Here is a 24,303-nt window from a genome sequence, read left to right as displayed (position 1 = left end):
TCTCTCATTTTCCATTCCTTGCCACCCTTACAGACTCATTCTCACCAATGTTTTGCTTTTACAACCTTATCCCCAACCAGTCATTCCCCCATGTCAATCTCTATCTCACTAAGCCATTAAGAAATAAATGTTTAGAAAAAATAAGAACTGAGCAGACAGACCAGGTGCAGAAGCACCAATGTTCACTCATGATTTTACACATGTAACCCTTGTCCATCCCCCGTCCTTTCCTTTGTTTTTGGCTTCTCTTTTCATGGTCCCTCTCTCTCTCTTTTGAGTACCAATCTTTTTGGGGGCAGGGATGGCCTTTTACTTCGCTGAACAGTGCCTACAACTTTAAGGATGCTAAATAAAAAAACCTCAGCATCACATTTTAAAAGATTTCATACAGGTCACAAAGCGTTAGCTAACGTTTTCCAAATGTGCTTGCTTAATGGCACCTACATAAGAACAGCCCGATTTTCAGAGGTGCTGGGCACATGCAGTACCCATTGACTTTAATCATCATTTACATGGATTAACACTCTGCCTTTCTTCACAAGTTCAGTCCAAATTCTTAGCCAGCCACAGAAATAATAAATCAGCTTTTTTGCTTCAACAGGTACAGTCATCGGAAGATCTGTGCAGTCTTAGGTCATTTAGTCACTGAACTGTGAGCCTTCACTGAATGTCTAACCATTGTGGGCAAGAAATGTTATTAGCTGGGCAAGATTTAAGACCTCATTATACAGAGATACAAGATCTGGATGCAGATCTTGAATAGACATAGGGCGACATCCTGCCACACTGAAGTCAATGGGAGCTTTGACATTGACTTCAGTGGAGCCAGGATTCTCCCTATTATGTCTTAATTTTCTGCGTTAGGGTGCATAAGTATTGCAGCCTTTTTACCTTTTTATACCAGCACAATTGAAAATGAAGTGTCATCTGAAAGTTTCTCCCCCTGCCCCATGAAATATTTTATATATAGTCTAATGGAACACCTAAACTAACACAAACTGCGACCGGTGCTTTACACTACTCTTCCTCTTGCTGAACAGTTTAATTTCTTCTGCTGTGACTTGAGAGTGTTTTATAGTGGAATCAGGCAGTCAAATCCTTCTGTTCCCTTAATTATCTCTGCCCTGTCAGCTACATCACTAAAAAACAAGTTACGATTACACAATTCAGATACCCATAAACACTAGGCTGCGATAATATAATGTCCTGTGTTACTGGCTTTGTGGAAAGAGCTGTTTCAGGGAGGTTTAAAAAGATTTAAATAAGCCCAGCACTTTTAAATGTCTGGAAATCTAAAGATATCTTAACTATTCTTCAATATCTTAATCATTCTGTGGAATCATGATCTGGTATAATGGCCACTTTAAGTGAAAGGTTTGCTGCTCTGCGCAGTTGCTACTTCCTATTAATTGTGAATTAAAGCATAATTTAGCATGGCTCCATGCCAGCATGACAAGTAAAATTTGCAGACACTAACTCCAGTTGAACAGGGGAAAAGGCACTTAAAGATGCCTTTAAGTAACAGAAAGTCACTCAGCAAGCTGTACTTTAAAACTAATAGCCGAACTTCAAGTTGACAAACTGACATGGATTAAGAACAGAACTGATGAAACAAAAAGGAAAAGTGCTTGCCTTCTAAATCTTACAGGGCAGAAGTGATGCTTGGTTATCGTTCTATTAGCATGCACTTTGGAGAGTTCGGGGCAGGTCTGGATACACATTCATTCCATTTTATGCTGCACAGTACTGAAAACACATTCGGCATAAATAATTCATAAATGCTTTGTCTGAAACTTAAGAGTCCAAAATGCCACATGGTTTTCAACTTTATTGCTGTTTGGTCTTTAGAACAGAAATAGACAACGGATGGATGAACTAGGTAACCCTGATAAGAACCCATCACTTAGAATTACACACTGGAAGTGAGAGTGAACATCTTCTAGCTTCAGATCCATGGAACGGCGCAGCCTTGGAGATAGTCACACACATGCTTATGTTAGCAGTCAGCTGTCATGGAACAGGGCAAAAAAGGGCAGGGGAGTGGGAAGAGTGCTCCCTTGGATGCTGGAAAGACCTCGATATAAAATAAAAGTATGTACTCAGAAAACGAATGCTTTGGTATTTTCAATTAATGGGCTGGGTACACCTCAGATGGAATTTGGGGCAGGAGAGGAGACTCACAAACAAAAGACATGGTGAGAAACCAACCAGATTTAAACAATGCATTAGAAGTTTTGAGGAATTACTGTATGGAGTGTAGTAGTAAGCAAAGAGTATTAAGAACGTACTGCTTTTTGATAAACCCATTTCCTGATCACACAGTACATCACATGTGTCATTCACCCCGGCATTGCTCCTTATTTTTCACCAGCGTCACTTCATCATTGTTACTGTTGTTATACTAGTATGAAACTGGAGCAATGCAGTGGAGAATAAGGCCCCGTGTGTCTATAGTGTATTATCTGTGCTAGATGGCCCAATCCTGCATGGAGCAGAGTGCCTTCAACTTCCACTGAAGTGACGGTGTTCTGCACTTCGCTGGATAGGGCCCTTAGATTGTATGTTCCTTGTGATGCTACATCTCACTGATGATGGATCTGATGTGTGCTTCAGGCTCAATCACACTTTTTAAAAATAATTAATTTACCCAGGAAAACTCAGCTCAGACAGCAGCTGCTTTTCAGTGAGATCCCATCCCTCACTCTTCTACTCACCTTCCAGTGGGCTGAGAGGGGCACAAGGACTTCCATGTGACTTACCAAAAGAAACCATTTGTGTTTAATTGGCTGGATTGGAACAGAGAATTTTCTTCCTTTCCAGCTCTTTACTTGATCTTAGTGCCTCCAGCAGTTTTCCCTTAGAGCAAGTGTCTGAACTAAACTAATGCCCACTGGAGACCACATGGCCTGGAGCTGTGGCAGTGAACAGAGAACCCCTAGAGGAACAGCATTCTGTTACATAAGTTCTGACAAACTCTCAGATGTGTACTCTATTATACAGGACTATGGACTAAAGGCAGTTCCATTCCTCTCCATTTGGGCTGCAGAGGTATAATTATAGCCATAGAAATCAACCAGATACCACCAGCACAGTGTAAGTCAGCGTGTTAGAAAGGAGTCACAGGGGGACACAACAGGGCTAGCGAGGAGTCACATGGTGAGCATAAGAACTCACGATAGGGCAAAACAGACCAGCAGACTTGACATGGCATTATAAGGCACCCTTAGAACAAGCCAGCAGTAAAGCCTGGAGTGTAGGGTACTTGCGCCAGGCTCCCCTGGGCTGTAGGCATTACATTCTAACAACCTATTTCAAAAACTGTACACAGGTGGTAGGTGTCACACTGAGATAAAATACCTGCTTTTTGCAGCTGAACAGATGGGTGTGGAAGAGAAGTTTTAGTCTGTTAATTCCCAGCAATAACTAGTAAAGGCGTTCTTGGGCTCCTTGGGATTACTTTTCTAAAACCATACACCTGTCGATACCCTGCACTTCTGTCACGCACTACCTGGTATCACGGATACGCTACAAAAAAATTAAGTAAGGATCTGAGTGCCTCAAGAGACATTAAGCTGCTCACTTCCAGGTTGCTTATTTGAATCCAACCCAGGCTGGAAGTGACCAAAAGCTGCTCCCAGCTACTGTGTGATGGGTTATTAAAATGAAATGGCAAGGCTCAGTTGATGTGTTCTCACCACAAAAACCACCACAACTGACAACTTTATTGGTAGCAACAGCAGAGGCCAAAGACTGAATGAATAATTAATGGATGTTCTTCTAGTACCAATGCCCACTTAATTTTATACAGAAAACTCAAAGGAAACAGATCTTTTAACTTACAAAAAAACCTCAAAAACCAAAACAAAATGAATGCGACCCAGGGACTTACCCTTCTATGCAACAACATGAAAAGAGTGCACACAAGACAGTGAAGTCTGCAGGGCGTGAAATTAAAAATTTCACACAGATACAATGAAGTAATGATACAATGTTACAACCTTGGCACAAAAATCTTCTGGTTTGAGGAAAGTCAGTGTCGTGTGATGTTACGGTTTGTGCCCCAGTAGAAATGGCTTGCTGTTGAAAAGTCCATATAACAAAACATAAAGAGGTGAAGCAAGGGAATGTTTGGACAGTTAAAAGGGGGGGCTATATGTTCTACCCATTTAGGCATTTCTGAGGTACCCATCACTGTCATATCTAATTGCCATGTTATACTGAAGAAATGGCATACTACTCTCTCACATCTGGAAATCTAGGAGGTAAGATACGATTGGGGAACAAGTAAAAGGAGATTTGTTCCTAAGGGTCTTGAGGTTTGGGGTCTCTCTCATCAGACCAGTCTGCTATTTTGACTCTGAATCCTTCAAGTCTACCAAAAATGGTGCAAGAGTGTAGTCTTCAAGTTCCAAGTGTATGCATGAGAATAAGGATACACCCAACAATTACAAAGCATCAAGCAAGAATTGGGATGCAAGGCACTTGGGGTGATGCTCAGCAATCCTTGCAGGAACTGCTTCACCAGCCACAGGTCAGAAAGGAAAGGAATGCTGGAATACTGAGTACATCCTGGTTTCCTTAACTGAGACAGTGCCCCCTGTTGGAACAAACTGCTCAGTACCTTAAGCTCCCAGGGAGTTCCCAATAGATCCATGTGCAGACACATGGGTTCAAGAGTTGGTCTGGTGCAACACTGAATTATCAGTCAATGTGCACAGTGTAGAAAGCATTTTACTTCCAAGAGTGAGAAAAATGTTTCCAAAGTCACAAATTGTAAAGCTGCTCATCAGTTATGTTTCAGAGATATCTGATAGATTGACAGACACACAAACACCCTACAAAATGCATTCATGGCTCTGAATTGTAAGGAATAAAATTGGAATTCAGCACTACTACTCAGCTGAAAGCAGTATCTCTTGATCACAGGCACAGGAAGTTACAAATACAAGTACTACTGGCAATGTGAGTTGTGTGCAGAACTCACCCTTCTGGAAATTTACCTGAAAAAGTCAGTACAACGGTGCAAAGGTCATTTCTGACATGGCATGTTTCACTCTACTGATCCGAGACGGAACACATGGGGAAATGTACAGAAGAATGTGACTTACTTTTGCCTTTTACACACTTAATAAAATCTTCAAGTCTTCAGCTTATTACATTTTTAAAAATTTGACTCATTTCATTCCAGTAATTTCATTAGATTACAGTTCTACATCTTTATTAAAAAATCATCAAAATTGAAATGTTTCAGTAAACCCAATTTTGGTTTTAAGTAGTAAAAGTGGATTCAATGCAGATTAAGCAAAAATGAAAGTTAAAAGTATAATAGTATTAGAGTCTTTGAGAACCTTTTCTGAAAGATTCCCTAAACACACAGGAAATATTACAGGTGACTTTGGAATTCTGCTTTTAAATTTATTGATTTTACAAAAAAAAAATTAAACTATTCAAGACATATACATTTTAGGAGGCTGCTCTCACTAACTATTTTAGACATGTTTACATTAATATAAAGTCCTCTAAAATTTATGAATAGTAAGAGCCACTGGAGAAAGAACAACATAAGATAGTGTGCTAGTTAAAAAACACAAAGGTACTCCGTGTCAGGCAGAAACTAAACAATCACAATTAGTAAATTGCTTTATTTTCCTTTATATTTGTGCTTCCAAGTCATCACATTGTTTCCAGAGCAGTCAAAGTAAAAACAATCGTTTTTACTTTTTCTTTGTGACCTTCAGTAAAAATGTACCAACTGATCAGAATCATAAAATACATCTGAATTATTATTACATAAACCTCAGAACTGACAAGGATAGAGAAGCGTGTATGTTACACTCAGTAATCTAAGTTCCTGAAATAATGAGATAAACCAGTGTCTGCGATTAAATGTGGAATGTGTGATATCGGGGGGGGGGGAGGAGGGGATATTTTGTTTTGCTTAAGAAGCTCAACTGAATACTGATGAGATAACTTGAGAACCCCAGTCACAGTGTGTGACAAAAACAAATTTACCCAAGAGTGTATGTTTTTGAATAGGACCATCTGATTTAGGAAGAGAAACAGAATCAGTCACATCCTGAGGTGGAAATTGATGGATTCAGCTTAAACAAAGAACAACCACAAGTTGACATAACAAATCTCCTTGCCACAGCTGGAGGTGGGGCTAACGGGGACTATGTTCTCATCTATTCCTAAAGTTCCCTTCAAATTTGTACCAAGCATTGGAAGACATGTTGTATGATTCAATCCTCAAGAAACACTGGAAGCATCTAATACAAAGATTTAACTACCTTAAACAGTTCTCCAGATTTTCAGCATGCTATGCAATGCAACATTGTCATGAATAATAGCGGATGTCTGAGTGTGCAGAGATGTATTCTTAGTATCTATTTCATTATCTTTTTCTTGAAGAGTTGGAGCCTGATTCTCTTGTCATTTGGCCCTAGTGTAACTTCATTTTCTTCAGTGACGTTATTCCTGATATACATCATCGTCAGCATATGGAGCTTTAGATTTTGATTTTTTCACACCAGATACTTCTATCCCAAGAACATTAAGAGACGAATGCATATTTCCCAAAATATTCTCCGTCCTATTAAGAACCATAGACAAAGACTGAGGATACACTAACTAAAGGAAGTAAAACCAGACTGAGAAACAAAACCAAAACAAATAAATAAACAAAAAGACAGTCCCCCACCCCCCCACCCCAAAAAAAAAAACCCACCCCTTTGTTTTAAAGTTAGGAGGATGGAAAATTTCTCCTGATTTAGACACTATTACATTTCCTACAATCTCTGTTATTCTCTGGAAATTCTTCATTGGGGAGGATTTTGCCCTCATGGTGAGCCATCAACACCTGGCCTGGATTATTCAAGTAACTAAGATCACCTACTTTTATTCATTCATTGCTTCAAGGCATCTCTAGTTGCCCAGCCAAGTATAAAAGACCTAATATAATATATGACTACCTATGAAATATAATATAATATAATATAATATAATATAATATATGACTACCTATGAAAAAGGAAAGCTTAATGCTTTTTCTTACTTGCTTACTTGCTTTTCTTACTTGTCAAGGAATATCCCCCTCATAAGAGCAATCAAATGACAAGGGGCTAATGTGGCCAAATAGAAGCACATGCTAAACTTATCCTTACAAAACCAAACAAAACAAATGCCTACCCCAGAAAAATCTCCACTACAGTAGAACCTCAGAGTTATGAACACCAGAGTTACGAACAGACCAGTCAATCACATGCCTCATTTGGAACCAGAAGTACGCCATCAGGCAGCAGCAGAGACAAAAATAAATAAAAAGCAAGTACAGTACAGTACTGCATTAAACATACTATTAAAAAAATAAATAAAGGGAAAACTGCATTTTTCTTCTGTATAGTAAAAATTTCAAAGCTGTATTAAGTCAGTGTTCACAGTTGTAAACTTTTGAAAGAACAATCAAAGTTTTGTTCGGAGTTACGAACAACCTCCATTCCTGAAGGGTTCGTAACTCTTTGAGGTTCCCCTGTATGTAATTCCACCTGTTATTAAAGCATAGTTTTGCCCTAGTCTTGATGTCACAACTGGGTGGGGAGGGATAGAGGGAACCACAATGGGCAGCACCTCTGTGTGCTCCCTGCATCAGCAAACATCAGCATAATTCTAAAATCAGACTTCAAATTTCATCTGCGGCTTTGTGGGTCCCAGCTAACGAGAACACCTGGTGGTAGAGAAGGGCCCAGTGGCCATCTCAAGCATTGGAAACATTGCCTTCACCTTAAACTCTGTTGTTCCCACCCATCGATGATGTCACTCTTGGGAGGGGCTTGCCACAGCAGGGGCAACTCTCACCTCTCTCTCAGACCTCCTTTGTTAACATCATCAAGTATGTTCTGGTAGCCCTGGACATAATCAGGATCAGGCCCTCCTGTGATAGGTGCTGTACACACATCCCATCTCTTCACCAAAGAGCTCACTCTCTAAGAATCCACTAGAACGCAATGATTCATAACAGGAAAAATTACTTAAACTTCTTTTACATCAGTCCTGTGGTCATGCTGCATTTAGACTAGCCCTGCCTTCATACTTACCAATTCATAATTAAAATATGATAAAGGAAGTCAAAATACAAATAGATGAGCTTAGTTGTGGTGCTGCTATTCAAAAGAGAGTGAAACTAAGTATCGCAATGTGTAATTTACTATCTGGCTGATATGGGGTTTGGGGATTTCAAGACATAAGAACAGAGCAAAATGGTTCATCACTACGTCAGCAATCTCCCCTCCCCCTGAATTCCCTTGTGAAAGACATTGCTATCCATGGCAAATTATTTTTATTACAAAGTTAGAGCACTTCTACTGTAAGGATGGCAGGAGCAGTGAGTCCACACCGGAATAGGCAGGGAACACACTCTCTTTTGGGCATCTCCTAACAGCTGCAGGTCCCAAGGGCCCTTGCTACCTAGCTAAATGGGGGAGGAAGAGTAGGATCTCTCAGGAGCACAGCTGGACCGTAGGGGCAGAATCTCCTCTCCCTGGTAGGAGCATCTTTCACAGACCTTTGAACATGAGTGATATTTAGCTTGAGCTCCTCCTGCACAATCTTTCACTGTTGGCCCTCTAAATGCAGGATGACAGAATGCAATTGAAAAAAGCATGGAGGATTCACCAAGAAATAATGAAGGAGTGGCCACGGTGCTAGGAGGAGAACCGGGAGAGGACATTGTCATCACAGCCGAAGAAGGATGAGGTGTAGTGAAGGAGGGTACGACTGACAATGCCAGAGGCACCAGAGAAGTCAAAGAGAAGGAGGATGGAGTAGCGGCCTTAAAATTTGTCCAAGTAGAGACTGCGAGAAACCTAGATGAGAGGAGTGATGTGGGTGAGGATCCAGAACTCCATTGGAGGAGAGGAACTTGAGCCAGGAAAGGCAGTGAAGGAAAGAAGAAAGATGGGACGGTACTAGAGAGGCAGCCGTTGCTTCGGAATGGGGTTTTTTGATGTTGGAGGAGAGCAGAGCATGGGGAGGAGCCAGAGGACAGGGAGTACTTCTCTTTGTTTCATTGTTCTAAGTCGCCAGCTGTTTGGTTACACACACAAATGGGAACTAGACTGAAACCACTAAACTGATTTTCACCTTTGACCTAACATGGGATTTGGAGTGAGTAGGAAAGGCCAGTGCAAGAAACATACAGTGCATAAGAATGGTGTCATCTTAAGAAGCAGACCAAAAGGGTTAAGTCAGCTTTGTAATATGATTTGTACTCTACTTTCCTTTGCTTATTATTACTTTCAAACCATAATCAACTTATTGTCACACCACTGAGTGATGGAAACCTTGCCAGCTACTTCAAAAATTGACAAGGTTTCTGTTGCACAGAACAATCCCAAAAGACATTTCCACTCATTTTAATATAAAATCCTGTCAGATCCACACAGCTGAATAGGGGGAAAACGTTTAAGGAATATACAGCTGTAATAGTCCTCCCCCAGCTAGTCAAGTCTGGAATAAAAGACGATCAAAAAAACTTGAAGATCTAGTGCTAGATTAATGCAAATATCTGCCTGTTTGCCAGTGTACTTTTTGATTAAACTGGCATACATCAAGTACAATTAGAAAGGTTATTTATAACTAAGAAATACATAATTCTGCATTTTGATGAGGGTGACAATTACAGCTGACAGTTACTAATTAACATTAATCCTTTTGCACTGGGAGTCAGAATTTCCTGGTGGGATTTTTGTTGTCTGCAATGGACACAACAAAACTGCCATCGCCAAGCAGTTGTCAGTACAAGCAAGTGCTCTCTGTACTCATAACAAAAATAATAAAGTCTCCATTCATGTTTGAAATTAGATAACCTCAGGTATTTGTACAGAATACCATTTCACAATTAAGCCTGTGACTACAGCATTAAATATAATTACGCATGGCATTTTCATGGTTAAACCCAATTCCAGGGTCTCCCAAGAGTATGTTTCCTAGGATAATGGCTGTTTTCAGCCCCAGGTCACAAATCTCCCACTGTTTAACTTGTTTTCTTATTCCAATTTCAGGTTCTCATCTATGTTTATCTGGCCTGGGGAGTTTAAAGATTTTAACCACACTAATAAACACTGCAGATGTGGAATGGTCTTTCCCCGGTCTCCAACCTTTTTAGAAGCAGCATGGCGGTGCAAATACTGAAGATGCAGCTGATGATGCATATCAGTTTGCTACAGCTGCATATCTAAGATGTGGCAAAAATCAGTTCATTTTTTCCCTTTACCTACTAAACCAGGAACATTTTGGTTTTTTGAAAACAAATCTGACTTTCCAATTCCAACCTTCCAAAATTGCTTGGTTCCTTTGCCTGATTTTTTTAAAATTTACACCCCCATAGTGTCCCCAAACATAATTTTACACCATAAAAATTGTTGACCTAATCAGATGTTTCCATCTCTATGATTCGATAAAAGACAAAAACAGATTTTGTATGCATGCATTATCAAGAGGCAAATTATCAGCATTACAATCTCAGCCATTGCCTTTTCAAGCAAATACAACAGAAAATTCACTTATGGCCCTTTTTCCAACTGCTTTGAAACAGAAGTAGAGACCTGGTCCAAATCTAGTCTAGGTCAGAATCTGTGTTTCAACATAGTTCATCCACTCCATAAAGCCCCTGAATAAAGAGAGTCAAGGTGCTTACCATTTGGGTCGACTGATTGGGTTGGAATCAATGTGGATACAAATAAATGAGGTGTCAGAAAAGGAGCTCTGCAAGATCTAAGTAAAGTAAACCATAATGTACTACTTACAAAGTGTTGTAATTTTCACATTTATTTTGTAAGCTTTAAATAGATGGGTTATTTCTACATACGGAGGTGCCCAACTAAAATCGAGATAAGTGATATTAATGTCCTATGGCCAGTATTATTGAACCTCGAAAGCAATAAACTATGAGTCGATAAATATTACATTTGCAACATAGTTAACATTCTTCTACTGTCTCTGGCACTTATTACACATTGTAACCACAAGTCTACAATACATTATTCATATTTGGGGTGTCACTGAGTGATGGATTGCTGTAAGAGAGGCTGTCCTTTAAATAAATCAACAAATAAAAATGCAAATGTTAACATTTTCAGCCACAACTTTTTCCATCTTGAATGGGGAATGAAAATTTAACATTATATCGACAGCCAGCAGAGAGAACAATTAACAGCCTACACTGTGAATACGAGAGATTAATTTGCCAGTGTCTGGTTTTATCACTCGCATAAGCAACTATATTGGACTTTTCGTGCTGTTAGCTCTCCTCGGGGAACAGAGAAAACTTGTTTCCTATCATGTTCACCACCTCATTCACTGCCCCTCTCCACACACCCTCTTAATTCCTTAAAATGGTTACAAGTTGGACATGGAGTGGCAGATGTTTTTTCTCCTTTTGAATCTTAATTTGTGTCTGATACCAAGAAAGAAAAGTTTCCTTTCCTTCAGAAGTTTTTGCTTCTACAAGATCTCTATAGAAGGAAGAACTTAGTACCGAATAACATTTTAAGAGCAGAAACACATTTAGGCATCCATGGCACTTGCATCTCAAAAGCAGCTACTGTATATGCAAAGTTAATGCTTTTTCACATCACTGTTTCATTTATAAGTATTCAGTATAATGAATCGATTGTACAGCATGCCAATGTGCACTGTTAAATATACTCTGTGCATTACATTTGACATCAAATATTAATTTGCTGCAACGTCCCTGAATACTCATCTTCCTCATGTGAGATGTGTTAGGCAATTGGGTAAGTAATTCTGTTTTTATAATCCCCCCAAACACAAATTAACACAATGTAATCTGTTGGTAAAATTCCAAAAGGCCTTTGTAGTCTAACTGATAATAGTATAGATGGGGTGTTATTTAATGTACAGGTTGCAAGAACTTTTGGACATTGAAATAAAAGTGATTTAAAAGGAACTCAACTTCAAAAACATTCAATTAGCATTAAAGGCCTGATTTAAAGCTGCAGCTAGAAAATGTAGGATTAATACTAAAACTCCAGGTTATCACCCAATCCCTTAAATTCATCTGACTGTACCTAAACTCAGCAGAAATAATTTTACTTAGTTGCCGTAAGAGAGAAAGAGACTGCATTTCAGCAGAGTTCTCCGATGCTGTTCAAAACCTCCTAGCTTCTTTTTGCGTCTGACTGGTTGGCACTGTCTTAGGACTTACCAAGTCAGACCCTGACACTGCATCTGCATGGGAGACACCCCTGAGCCTTCACAGTATCCCAAAGGCTTCAGTGGGGATCTGTGCAGATGAAGGAGTTTTCTGCACAGAGCCAGCTGCACAACTGGTGCTTCTGAAGAAAGTGTCTGACTTTATATTTTCACTTATAACCATTCTAACCTATTTTGCAACAGGCCATTTGTTTTGCTGAGCTCAGAGGTCTGTTATATCAGAGATGAGGCCTAGTTACTGTAGAACCTTCTTGAATCCCTTCACTTAGGCCTTGTCTACACTAGTTTTGTCGACCGAAGTCAGCGTGGAGACAGAAGTCAGCGTGGAGAGCTCATGGTGCATCTTTCAAGCTGACCATGGCAGCTCCATGCAGAAAACACTCTGCCGCTTGGAGCACACCGGAGTTGTTGGATCTGCTGGCACTGTGGGAAGAGGAGGCTGTGCAGTCCCAGTTCTGCTCCAGCCATAAGAACTTTGATACCTATAGTCAGATTTCTTGTGGCATGTTGTATAAAGGCTATGAACAGGACACACATCAGTGCCATGTCAAGATAAAGGAGCTCAGGTAGGTGTACCAGAAAGCAAGGGAGTCAAACCACTGCTCTGTGCTGCACCAAAGACCCGCCGCTTCTATAAGGAGCTTGACACCATCCTCAGTGGTGACCCCACCTCCACCACCGAGAGCCCCATGGATACTTCAACGGGGCTGGAGACAGTGGACTCAACCCTGAGAACGAAGTCATGGATGAGGAGGTCGAGTTGGAGGACAATGCAGACCACACAGCAGAGTCATCTGGTGGTACTGCGAGTCAGGACCTTTTTTTATTGCAAGACCACAAATGCCTGCAATACCATAGAGAAGTACCCCTTTCTATTAATGTACTCTGTTGCAGGATGGTCCAGGGCCAAAACTGGGACATACATGCAATCTATCACCCCGCCACAGTTAGGGAATCCCACTGCTGCAAAGCCATCCACTATTTCATGCACATTGCCAAGAGTCACAGTCCTTCGTAGGAGGATGCGATTAATGGCTCTGCACCCTTGCATTAATGCAGTCCCAACAGTGGACTGCCTGACTTCAAACTGATTCATGACTGACCGGTAGCAGTCTGGAGTTGCTAGCTTCCACACAGCAATCGCCACGCGCTTCTCCACTGAGAAGGCAGCTCTCATTTTGGTGTCCAGTGCTGGGGAGAGCTCTGCACACAGTTCCAGCAAGGTGCCTTTCCTCATCCAAAAGTTCTGCAGCCACTGCTCCTCATCCCAAACCTGCAGAATGATGTGATCCCACCACTCAGTGCTTGTTTCCCAAGCCCAAAAGCAACAGTCCACAATGTGCAACTGCTCCGTGAGTGCCAAAAGAAATCTAGTGGTGTTTCTATCCCACATCACACAGCATGTAAGGCACCTCTGATTCCATTTCAGATTGGGTGCTCATTATACACTGCATGACCAGCCACGATGCGTTCATAAGTGACCACAAAAGTAGAAAGCAATGCAGCATCCATCCTTTCAGACAGAGATGGTGGGTGCACAGTAAACAAGGGTAATAGAAAAATGTCATGAAACACAGTCAGACGCCTGTAGAATGATGGAGGAGAGGAACGTGATCAGGAACAGTCAACATGGATTCACGAAGGGCAAGTCATGCATGACCGAACTGATTGCCTTCTAGGATGAGATAACTGTGGATATGGAGAAAGTGGTGGACATGATATATCTTGACTTTAGCAAAGCTTTTGATACGGTCCGCAGCAGTATTCTTGCCTGCAAATTAAAAAAGTATGGATTGGATGAATGGACTATAAGGCAGATAGAAACCTGGCTAGATCATTGGGCTCAGTGGGTAGTGATCAACGGCTCGATGTCTAGTTGGCAGCCGGTATCAAGCAGAGTGCCCCAAGGGTTGGTCCTGGGGCCAGTTTTGTTCAACATCTTCATTAATGATCTGGATGATGGGATGGATTGCATCCTCAGCAAGTTTGTGGATGACACTAAGCTGGGGGGAGAGGTAGATATGCTGGAGGGTAGGGATAGGGTCCAGAATGACCTAGACAAATTGGAGGATTGGGCCAAAAGAAATCTGATGAGGTTCAACAAGGACAATTGCAGAGTCCTGTACTTAGGAAGGAAGAATCCCATGCACTGCTACAGGCTGGGGACCGACTGGCTAAGCAGCAGTTCTGCAGAAACGGACCTGGGGATTACAGTGGACAAGAAGCTGGATATGAGTCAACAGTGTTCCCTTGTTGCCAAGAAGGCTAATGGCATATTGGGCTGCATTAGTAGGAGCATTGAAAGCAGATCAAGGGAAGTGATTATTCCCCTCTATTCGGCACTGGTGAGGCCACATCTGCAGTACTGCATCCAGTTTTGGGCCCCCCACTACAGAAAGGATGTGGACAAATTGGAGAGAGTCCAGCAGCGGGCAATGACAATCATTAGCGGGCTGGGGCACATGACTTATGAGGAGAAGCTGAAGGAACTGGGCTTAGTCTGCAGAAGAGAAGAGTGAGGGGGGACTTGATAGCAGCCTTCAACTACCTGAAAGGGGGTTCCAAAGAAGTTCCAAAGAGTGAGGCTGTTCTTAGTGGTGGCAGTTGACAGAACAAGGAGTAATGGTCTCAAGTTGCAGTGGGGAGGTCTAGGTTGGATATTAAGAAAAAGTATTTCACTAGGAGGGTGGTGAAGCACTGGAATGGGTTACGTAGGGGGTGGGGTTGGAATCTCCATCCTTAGAGGTTTTTAAGGCCCAGCTTGACAAAGCCCTGGCTGGGATGATTTAGTTGGGGTTGGTCCTGCTTTGAGCAGGGGGTTGGACTAGATGACCTCCTGAGGTCCCTTCCAACCCTAATCTTCTATGCTTCTATGGGATGAAAAAAACTGCACCATGGGACATTGAGCACGCACCCATGATGCATGGTGATCCATTCCGCCTTCCCACAACTCTTAGCCGCAGAAGGTGGCGAGTAGCACAGTAGAATAGCGACCCACAGTGCACTGTTCTCTTTGTTGATGCTAGAGCACCAACTGTGGATATGGTCTGCTGACAGGAGCATTGTGTGAATATGCACAAGCTTTGCAATTATACCAATTTTTGATTGTTGGCGTAAGATGCATCAACAAAACTTTGTCGTGTAGACAATACCTTAGTGGAAAATGTAAAATTAGGATTGTGATATGAGGTTTAATAAAGGTCATAGCCTCTATTTCAGGGCTTCCTTCCCTACTGACATTTCCTTGCAGGTCACAGCCAAAAATACTGTCTTGCCTCTGGAAAACAAGAAGGGAGTGAGAGGAGTGAACAGATTCTGCAGTCACTCCTGGCCACCTGAGAGGATGATACTTTACAGCAGGCAGAGAAATTATGTTCTTAGGACAGGAACAGGGTTCACTCTTCTTCCAATAAGGCCACTAGCCCCTTGTTAGAGTCTGTCCAACCTGAACCTTGTTTATGGGTTTGCAGTGAAAGCCAAGCCTGCATCAACCAGAGTTTAAAAACTTCAGGATATGCAAAGGAAAAGCTTCCCATACCGGCTGTGAACCAAACCTTGAGACATTTGCACAGATGCAAACACCTGACTTGCAAGTAGTTTAAATTTAACACACCATGCTGTGTCATGGCAGGCATGCATGTGAGCTACTTTCCGATGTCAATATCTCAGATACCGAAACAGGGTCCATCTAATACCCCTTAAAAGTAGTTTATTAATGTTCATTCTGGAAGACAAATCTTGGGCATCTAGAATTAAGACTATTAAGCATCTCAAAACACAACACCTCTATTTCTAACACCTACCGCCAGTTTCACTCCACCCTTTTTGTCCCAGGGGTGATTCATTCACAGTGAAGGCAGGAGGTACCATCACTCTGTCTTTCTCAGGGGAGGTAGATTTAAGACCCAATGAGAGCTCCTCTGGAACACCACCAAGAGAGGCTACAGAACCAGCACATCTTCTAGCCACCCTAGCCATAGCTACTTATCCAACCAGCATCCCCCATTTTCTGAAGCTGAGCTAGCAACCTTGTGCCCCTCATTGGCAGGGAGGTTGCAGACACTTTCTAACACCTTGCTCCTGGCAGATTTTCTACCGTAGCTGCCCAATACCAGGATTTATGCTAGTTAGGGCTGGCATAAACCTGAACTGAATCTAGCCCCTATAAGCTTAAATAGTGAAAAGTAATTAGATTACATCTACTGCAGATTAATTAAATATGTTCTTAGGCTCAGGCTTTGTACAGCAAGTTTCAGTCCCAAGAAAATGGTTGTAGTTAAACTTAATCTCTCAAATTGTGGATTATAAAAAACATGCTGACAGACCCTTAACTTTCGTGGCACAAAAGAGCTATAATTCTCAATATTGATTAATTTAGTGAGTTAAACTTGCAGTCTGAGCTTGTAATCATTCAGTGATAAATTTAGACTATGCATGCAGGGTTTTTTTGGTGAAGAATAAAATCAGCTTTAGGCCTCCACAGAAACACTTGTCCATTTACCATTTTCAATTAGAGAAGCCCATGAGTAAGGAAAAGCACAACATGGCTGTTTAACCTGGTCAATTACACTTACACAAGTACCAACAGAGACAGAGAAAAGCAAAGATCATAGAGAAGCCTGGAATTTGTCAGATTTTTTTATTCACTAATATGACGATTGACTAATTAGATTTATTTGACTGATCACTTCCTGTATGTGACATAATTTTTAATGTTATATCTCAATGATTATTTTATGCTCCCATGCGGTTAGTATGGACCTTCTCTTGTTTTCAATCAGATTCCTTTTTCTGTACGACTTGATTTCTACAGTATAATTTTCTACAGTATAGTTTTCTTATACCTTCTCCTCATTGCTTGTAGGAGAGTTTCAGCCTTGTTTCTAAATTGTCACTAGAAAATACCCAACAATATCTCACAGACACTCATCATTAGATAATGGTGGCTTCTGAAGATAATGCTTTATTGCAGTTTTGTGCTTTTGTTTAAACATGTAGTTGTGGAAAGCAGAACCCTTCTATCTGTCTAGGTTTTATATCCTTCCAGAAATATCATCCTTTTTTTTCCAAAAGAAAAAAAAATGTTGTTTACGTTACTGAATAAGTACAAATTTGTAATATTAATAATAGTTTTTCACCTATTATATGTCACAAGTTCCCTCAGAAGACAGAAATGAAATGCCAGCCTCTACCAAGAATGTAGGGATGATACAGAATTTAGTCCATTGGGTTAAAAAAAAAATTAAACACTGATTCAGCTGCCAAGCCCTTTAGTTTCTTCAAGTAATTTTTAACTCTTCTTGTGAACTGTGTCGTACATTTTATTCATCTGTTGCACAGAGCAATCAAACTAGTATTCTATAACATTGTATATTCCTGTAGTACCATACTCTGACTCATTTAGTTTAACTAAAGATTTTGTTGAAACAAAGTGTAAGCGTGGGGTGTATTTTTTATTTTTTTTTAAATACTCACGACTAGAATTGTAATCCCCCAAAAAGGCAAAGTTGTTTTTCAGTCCAACAAGGGTAACGACAATTCAGCTTTCTTCTTTTTCTTTGGAATAAGAGGGATAATGCTGCTCTCCCAAAGCCTTTATAGCTGATGTATAGTATAATCAGGAATTGCTGACTTAATGTGATTTTGTAGCTGGTCATTAAACACAAAATAACATTTCTACAAAATATTTTAAAAGAAATGTCATTGGAAAAATATGAGGGGGAGGGGTATTAAAATCTTCAAGTGGATTTAAAACCTAACCAGGGTTAATGCCATCCCTTTAAACTATTTACAAATGTATTTAATGTCAGGACTTGGAACTTAAAATACCTTCTGGTATTTAAAATTAAAACATTAGAACTTGGCATATTCCTGCTTTTCTTATTCTAACAAGCAATTTAAGGCTTACTATAAATGTCAAAGGACATGGCAGTTTTTAGTTTATATTATCCACCTTGCGTTAACATGAAATATCACAGAAACTCAGCCACTTCCCTGCATCTTGGGCAATATGATGGTTGCCTTTGCAGAATCTTAAACCAGAGATTACCCAGCAGCTTACCGTGATGTGTCATGCTGGATTGGTGATGTGGCTGTGGTTACAAGCTCTTTTCTGCTGCCTGTCAGTACAGGAGATGTAGCTGCATCCTTTCTAGATCCTGACGCTGTCCCTGTGGAAAGGGGAAGAGGTAATCAAGCTGGGTATTAGAGGCTGGAAAGTTTTGGACAGGTCCTTCACTGTTTGCATTATTACATAACATAAGGCCCAAAAGTTGTGCCACTCTTCAGGGTACTGTATATACAATGAGACAGCAACCAAAGGATTTGTTACCAGTTGACAGGTGCTGTGCATAAAATACATTTTCAGGATCACGTTGAATGATATTTTCATAATATGCCATCCATTGCAGTCTGTACATTACTACCATGTTTCCAAAGTTTGACAGACTTGCATTGCCATCACGGCTTGGAATGTCCACCGTACCAATTTTAGTTGAAAGCTCTCATAAGCTTCCACAAGAAGTTACATTTTCCTTGTCTTCTTTTTAACTATATCCATGAGAATATATGGATCCCAAACCACAAAACTCTTGGTCTGTCCCTCTCTCCTTCCCTCCCAAAAAGGTAACAACATTGTGCACTTAGCTTACTACAATGCCTTTCATTAGAGCATCACTAACAATGATTAGCTCCCCACAGCACCCTTGTGAAGTTGGTAAGGATTACTGGTAAGGATTATTTCTAAATGGGTAAATTAAAGTTAAGTGAGTCTGCACAGAAAGTTGGTGGCAGAGCTAGGAATACATGACAGGCTATTGGACTAGATGGACCACTGGTCTAATCCTGCATGGCAATTCCTATACATTCTGACTGCAAGTGTCCCTGCTCTCAGCACTAAACACTGCCTAACCAAACATTAAATATGTGACAACCACCAAGTGTCAGCAAAAATTAGAAGCCTGACTATTAAGTATCATCATTGCACCTAAGTATTTTAGAGCTTTCTGAACAATGGGTAATATTACCTGTCATATGTGCTGAAATCATAATGAGAAATCAATGATGGAATTTCAGCTAATACTGAATTTTCATAGTTTTCTGGATGCCAGTGAGACTCAACATTATTTGAAAATGTTCTGAGGGTTCAAATATGTACGCACACGCACACACACACAAAGTCCTATCGTAAGAAAAATTGTATTAGCGTTTTGGTGGTTGCTTAAAAAAGAATAAAGTTCCTCCAGCTTCACTCTACTACACTGTGTTAGCACTGAGTGGCAAGAATCCCCAACTTAATAAACAATTAATTACTGCTCAAAGAATTCTTAAAATTACCATGGCAATGCATGTTAACCAGGTGCTCCAGCAACTTGGGACCACCATCCATGGTAAAAGGTGCATCCACAAAAAAAGACTGGGGACCTCTTGCTTGCCCTTGTTGAATAAAACGTGCTTAGAAACAGGTTCACAGAACAGTCTCTCTCTTCCTCTCTTTTACACCTTTCTATTCCATGAGGAAACAGGGCCTTCGCCACTGCCTTCCATCTTTGCTGGTCTCCTGCTGCAGAGCTGGTGTTTTCCAGTGTCGTTCTGATGGCTTTCACTTTTGCTTCTACTGTGTCTTCCCATGTTATCCTTCGTCTACCTCATCATTTCTTGTCCTGGGGGTTCCAGCTCAATGCCTGTCTCTCCTCCATGTATGTCCTAGCCATCTCTATTTTCGTTCCATAATTTTCTGTCCTATCTGTTTGTTTCATCCTCCTCCAGAGTTCTTTGTAATTTCTTCTATCTGATATTAAGGATTTGTCTAAGGCAGCTATTTATGAAAACTTGGAGTTTAGATAGTAAGGTCTGTGACAGGATCAGGCCAGATGGCTACAGGAGAGTGATAGAAGGCAGATATATTAGCCCCAGGTTAAGTAGGTCCCTTTTCCCTGGGTAAGGTAACCAGGGAAAGTTCCAGAACAATCAGAAACTTTCTGGAAACAATTAAGGCAGACTGGCTGCAGGAGTTCTAATCAGCCTATCAAGAAGCTGCCAGAATCAATTAAGTCAGGCAGGCTAATCAGGGTTTTAAAAGGAGCTCACTTCAGTTTGTGGTGTGCGTGCGATGAGCTGGGAGCAAGAGGAGCAAGAAGCTGAGAGTGAGAAGGCGAACTACTGAAAGACTGAGAAGTACAAGCATTACCAGACATCAGGAGGAAGATCCTGTGATGAGAATAAAGAAGGTGTTGGGAGGAGGCCATGGGGAAGTAGCCCAGGGAGTTGTAGCTATCACACAGCTGTTACAGGAGCCACTGTAGACTGCTGCAATCCACAGGGCCCTGGGCTGGACCCCGGAGTAGGGGGGGGGGCCGGGTTCCCACCATCCCTCCAACTCCCTACTTGATACCGGAAGAGTTGACCTGGACTGTGGGTTCCACCAAAGGGGAAGGTCTCTGGCCTGTTCCCCCAATCCACTAGGTGGATCAGCAGAGACTGTAGGGATTGTTCTTGTTCCTTTTCCCCATGCTGGTCAGTGATGAGGCTAACTGAGTGAATGGCAGATTTGAGCCACGAAGGTGGCCAAACTGAAGGCTGCTGTGAACCTCTTAGGTGAGCAAATCCGCCAATAAGCGCAGGACCCGCCAAGGCAGAGGAGGAACTGTGTCACAGGTCTTAATAAGCCTCCAAGTCTCAGCACCATATAGTAAAACTGACTTTACAATGGTGTTAAATATTCCAAGTTTAGTTGGGAGGGCAAGATTTCTATTTCTCTAGCTTGGCTTTAGAGCTGCAAAGGCATGTCTGGCTTTCACTATTCTGGCTTTAATGTCTCCAGCTGTTCCACCAAGATATGTCAAATATCTATTGCCAAGGTATGTCAAATATCAAACCTCTTCTATGTCAGTCCCAGAAAGCATTATTAAGACTGCAGAACAGGGGCATAGAATGGACTTCCACACAGAAGTTAGAGAACTCTGACTTTGCAGATGGCACCAAGAAGCTATCCCATACCCATAGAGACATACATGCTGAAACAAATGATCTCCAAGTCTATGCACAATTAGTAGAGTTGAATTTCAAACATGAGAAAACAAATCATGTGAATCAACAGACAAGAAGAAAAACTTCACAGAATAGTGGCACAAGAGTATTAGATTTTGAGAAAACAACACTGAGGAAATAAAGAAACTCAATGAATGTGAGAAAAAGTATTAATATCTCAGCGTAGGAGAAGACTGAAGCATTTTATTCTCACTGCATAACAAGGCATAGTGATGCCTGTAGTCAAACAGTTACGAAACGATAAAGTACCTGCTCTTGACAATATTTCATCAGAACTGCTAAAGAATGGAAGGTTGGATTTAGTTCACTGGCTCCATAGTTCCCTTAAAAGTTCAGGAAACCTGCCACATTCCAGAATATTGGAAAAGGGGCTGCATCATTCCCTTTTTTAAAAAAGGAGAGCAATCAGCTTGCTCAAATTAAAGGGGAATATCACCGCTGTCAGTCCCAGAGAAGGTTTATGATCATTCTACTGAACTGGCTGAAATACATTCTCAACCCAAAAATGAGAGACAGACAACCAGTGTGGTTTCCATACAGGTCGATTTACAATCCATGCTGCATACGTTCTGTAGAATGTTAGTGAAAAACGACTAGAGCGACAAAAGGAAGTTAACATTGCGTTTATAGACCTTTGCAGCTGCCTTTGACTCCAATCAATCAATCAGCCCTGTGGATACTGCTATGCCAGTTTGCAGTGCCTGAGGATTTAGTGTGCCTAGTGGAGGAACTGTATTGTGGTACACTTAGCTGTATGAGGTCAACGGTTGTATTACAAACTGGTTTTCAGGAAAATCAGGAGTACACCAAAGAATGAGTTCTCTCACCTACTTTATTTAATGTTGTAATAGACTGCCTGATGACAAAGCTGATAGAGGCCATAGTTGAAGATGTGAGATTTACAGATTCATCTCGAGTATGCAGAAGACATTAACTTACTTGGAGAGACTACTGTCCAGCTACAGCTGGAAGAGCTGTGAAAAACTGCAGAATCTATGGGATTTAGATCAATGGTGATAAAACCAAAGCTATACATACCTCCCATAAAATGGAAACCAATGACCTGCCAGCACTGCATGTAGATGGCAAGGATGCTGAATGGCTGAATAGTTTTATCTATCTGGGTTGTTGGTTGACAGCAGGAGGGTTTATATCCAAAGAAAGTCACTTGGTGGATCAGTCTCATATCAATGGCATTTCAGCACTTCAAAGCGCATCTGCTTGGGCTGTGGGATGTCTGTGTGACAACTAAGATACAAGCATTCAACGAGCAAGTAATAATGACTGTTATATGGGGCAGAAACATGGCCATTAAAAACAGCTGAGGAGAGGAAACTGAACAGATTTCAGTGTAAAAAATTATGATGTATTCTTAACATTTGTTGGTTTGACTTTGTCACAAACAAAGAGATGTTCAGACAATCCTGTCAAGTTACAGCCTTGCACCAGTTGAGAACAAGATGACCGCAATGGTGGAGTCATGTCCAATGAACAGAAGATGATATGCTTTTACAGAAGGCTTATAGAGCTGAGGTCAAAGTGAAGCGAAGCATGCGGCTGACCATGAATGAGGTTGGAAAATGTAGTTTTCAGGGATTTAAGAAGCCTACATCCTTCCATATAGACTCTTGCCGAAGGAAGAAAGCTTGCACGGGACTGCTAAAGGTAGAAGTCCATTCTACAAACCACCGTGACTACATCATAGCCATATGAATCTGTTGCCGCTGCTGCATTCAAGGCAAGTTAGACTAACTGCACTGAAAAGAAAAATACAGAGAACCAGATGTCATCAATACAGCTTCATGAGGGCCTGCTGAAAGATCTGAGTGTAAAAATATTAACAGGTCTAGAAATAGAGAACACATCTGTGAATTAAATGTGAATATACTGAGTCAGTTAGGGCTTGTAGCGATAAGACAGGGCAGCAAAGAAAAAGACAGTTACCTTTTTGTAACTGTTGTTCATTGAGATGCGTTGCTCATGTCCATTCCATTGTAGGTGTGCGCGCGCTCGCCACGTTCACTGGTGCTGGACTTTTTCCCCTCAGTGGTATCTGTAGGGGACTGGCTCTGGTGCCCTCTGGAGTGGTACGTCTATGCACCGGTATAAGGGGCACCGCCGGCTCCCCCCACCCTCAGTTCCTTCTTGCCGGAAACTCCGACAGTTAGGAAGGAGGGCGGGTCTTGGAATGGACATGAGTAACACATCTCGAAGAACAACAGTTATGAACAGGTAACTGTCTTTTCTTCTTCGAGTGCTTGTTCATGTCCATTCCATTGTAGGTGACTCCGAAGCAGTACCATGGGAGGCGGGTAGGAGTTCATGGATGTGTTGATTGCAACACAGCTCTGATGAAGCCAGCGTCATCTCTGGCCTGCTGAGTGATGGCATAATGCGTCGTGAATGTATGTACCGAAGACCGCGTCGTGGCCCTGCAGTTATCCTGGATAGGGATGTGCGCCAGGAAGGCAGCCAAAGATGCCTGCGCCCTAGTTGAGTGAGCCTTCACTATCGGTAGAGGTACAGCCTGCGCCAACTCATAACAAGTACGGATGCAGGTGGTGATCCAATTCAAAATCCTCTGAGAAGACTCTTCATCCTGTCAGCAACTGCAATAAAGAGCTAGGTCGATCTATGGAAGGGCTTGGTGCGCTCCAGGTAGAATGTCAGGGCGTGCCAGAAATCCAGAGTATGCAGCTGCCTTTCCTCATTGGGCCAGTGCGGCTTAGGACAGAACACCGGGAGGAAGATATCCTGGTTGACATAGAAATGCGACACCACATTACACAGGAAAGCTGGATGGGGCTGCAGCTGGACCTTGTCTTTGTAGAACAGCACGTACGGTGGCTCCGACATGAGGGCTCCAATGTGAGGGCTTTGATCTCGGATATATGCCTCGCTGAGGTAAGTGCAACCTTCCACAACAAATGAGAAAGGGAACAAGAAGCCATGGGCTCCAAGGGGAAACCCGTTAGCCTGGAGAGGACTGGGATGAGGACCCATTGTTAGACCCGCAATAGAGGT

The 24,303-nt window shown here is 41.6% G+C and overlaps 1 protein-coding gene across 2 annotated transcripts in view; it reads right to left on the bottom strand.

The window, feature by feature from the left end:
- The window catches only part of KIAA1328, a 268,352-nt gene that overhangs the window by 15,321 nt on the left and 228,728 nt on the right, over positions 1-24,303 (bottom strand). For both annotated transcript variants that reach the window (XM_084628573.1, XM_084628572.1), the window contains one exon: positions 18,293-18,401. In XM_084628573.1, the coding sequence (XP_084484699.1) occupies positions 18,293-18,401 (109 nt within the window). The remainder of the gene's footprint in view (positions 1-18,292; positions 18,402-24,303) is intronic.

This window comes from Lepidochelys olivacea (genome assembly GCF_965140295.1).
Source record: "Lepidochelys olivacea isolate rLepOli2 genome assembly, chromosome: 5".
Lineage (NCBI taxonomy): Eukaryota > Metazoa > Chordata > Testudines > Cheloniidae > Lepidochelys > Lepidochelys olivacea.
The sequence above is the reverse complement of the archived record's forward strand: the minus strand, read 5'-3'. Positions and strand labels throughout refer to the sequence as shown.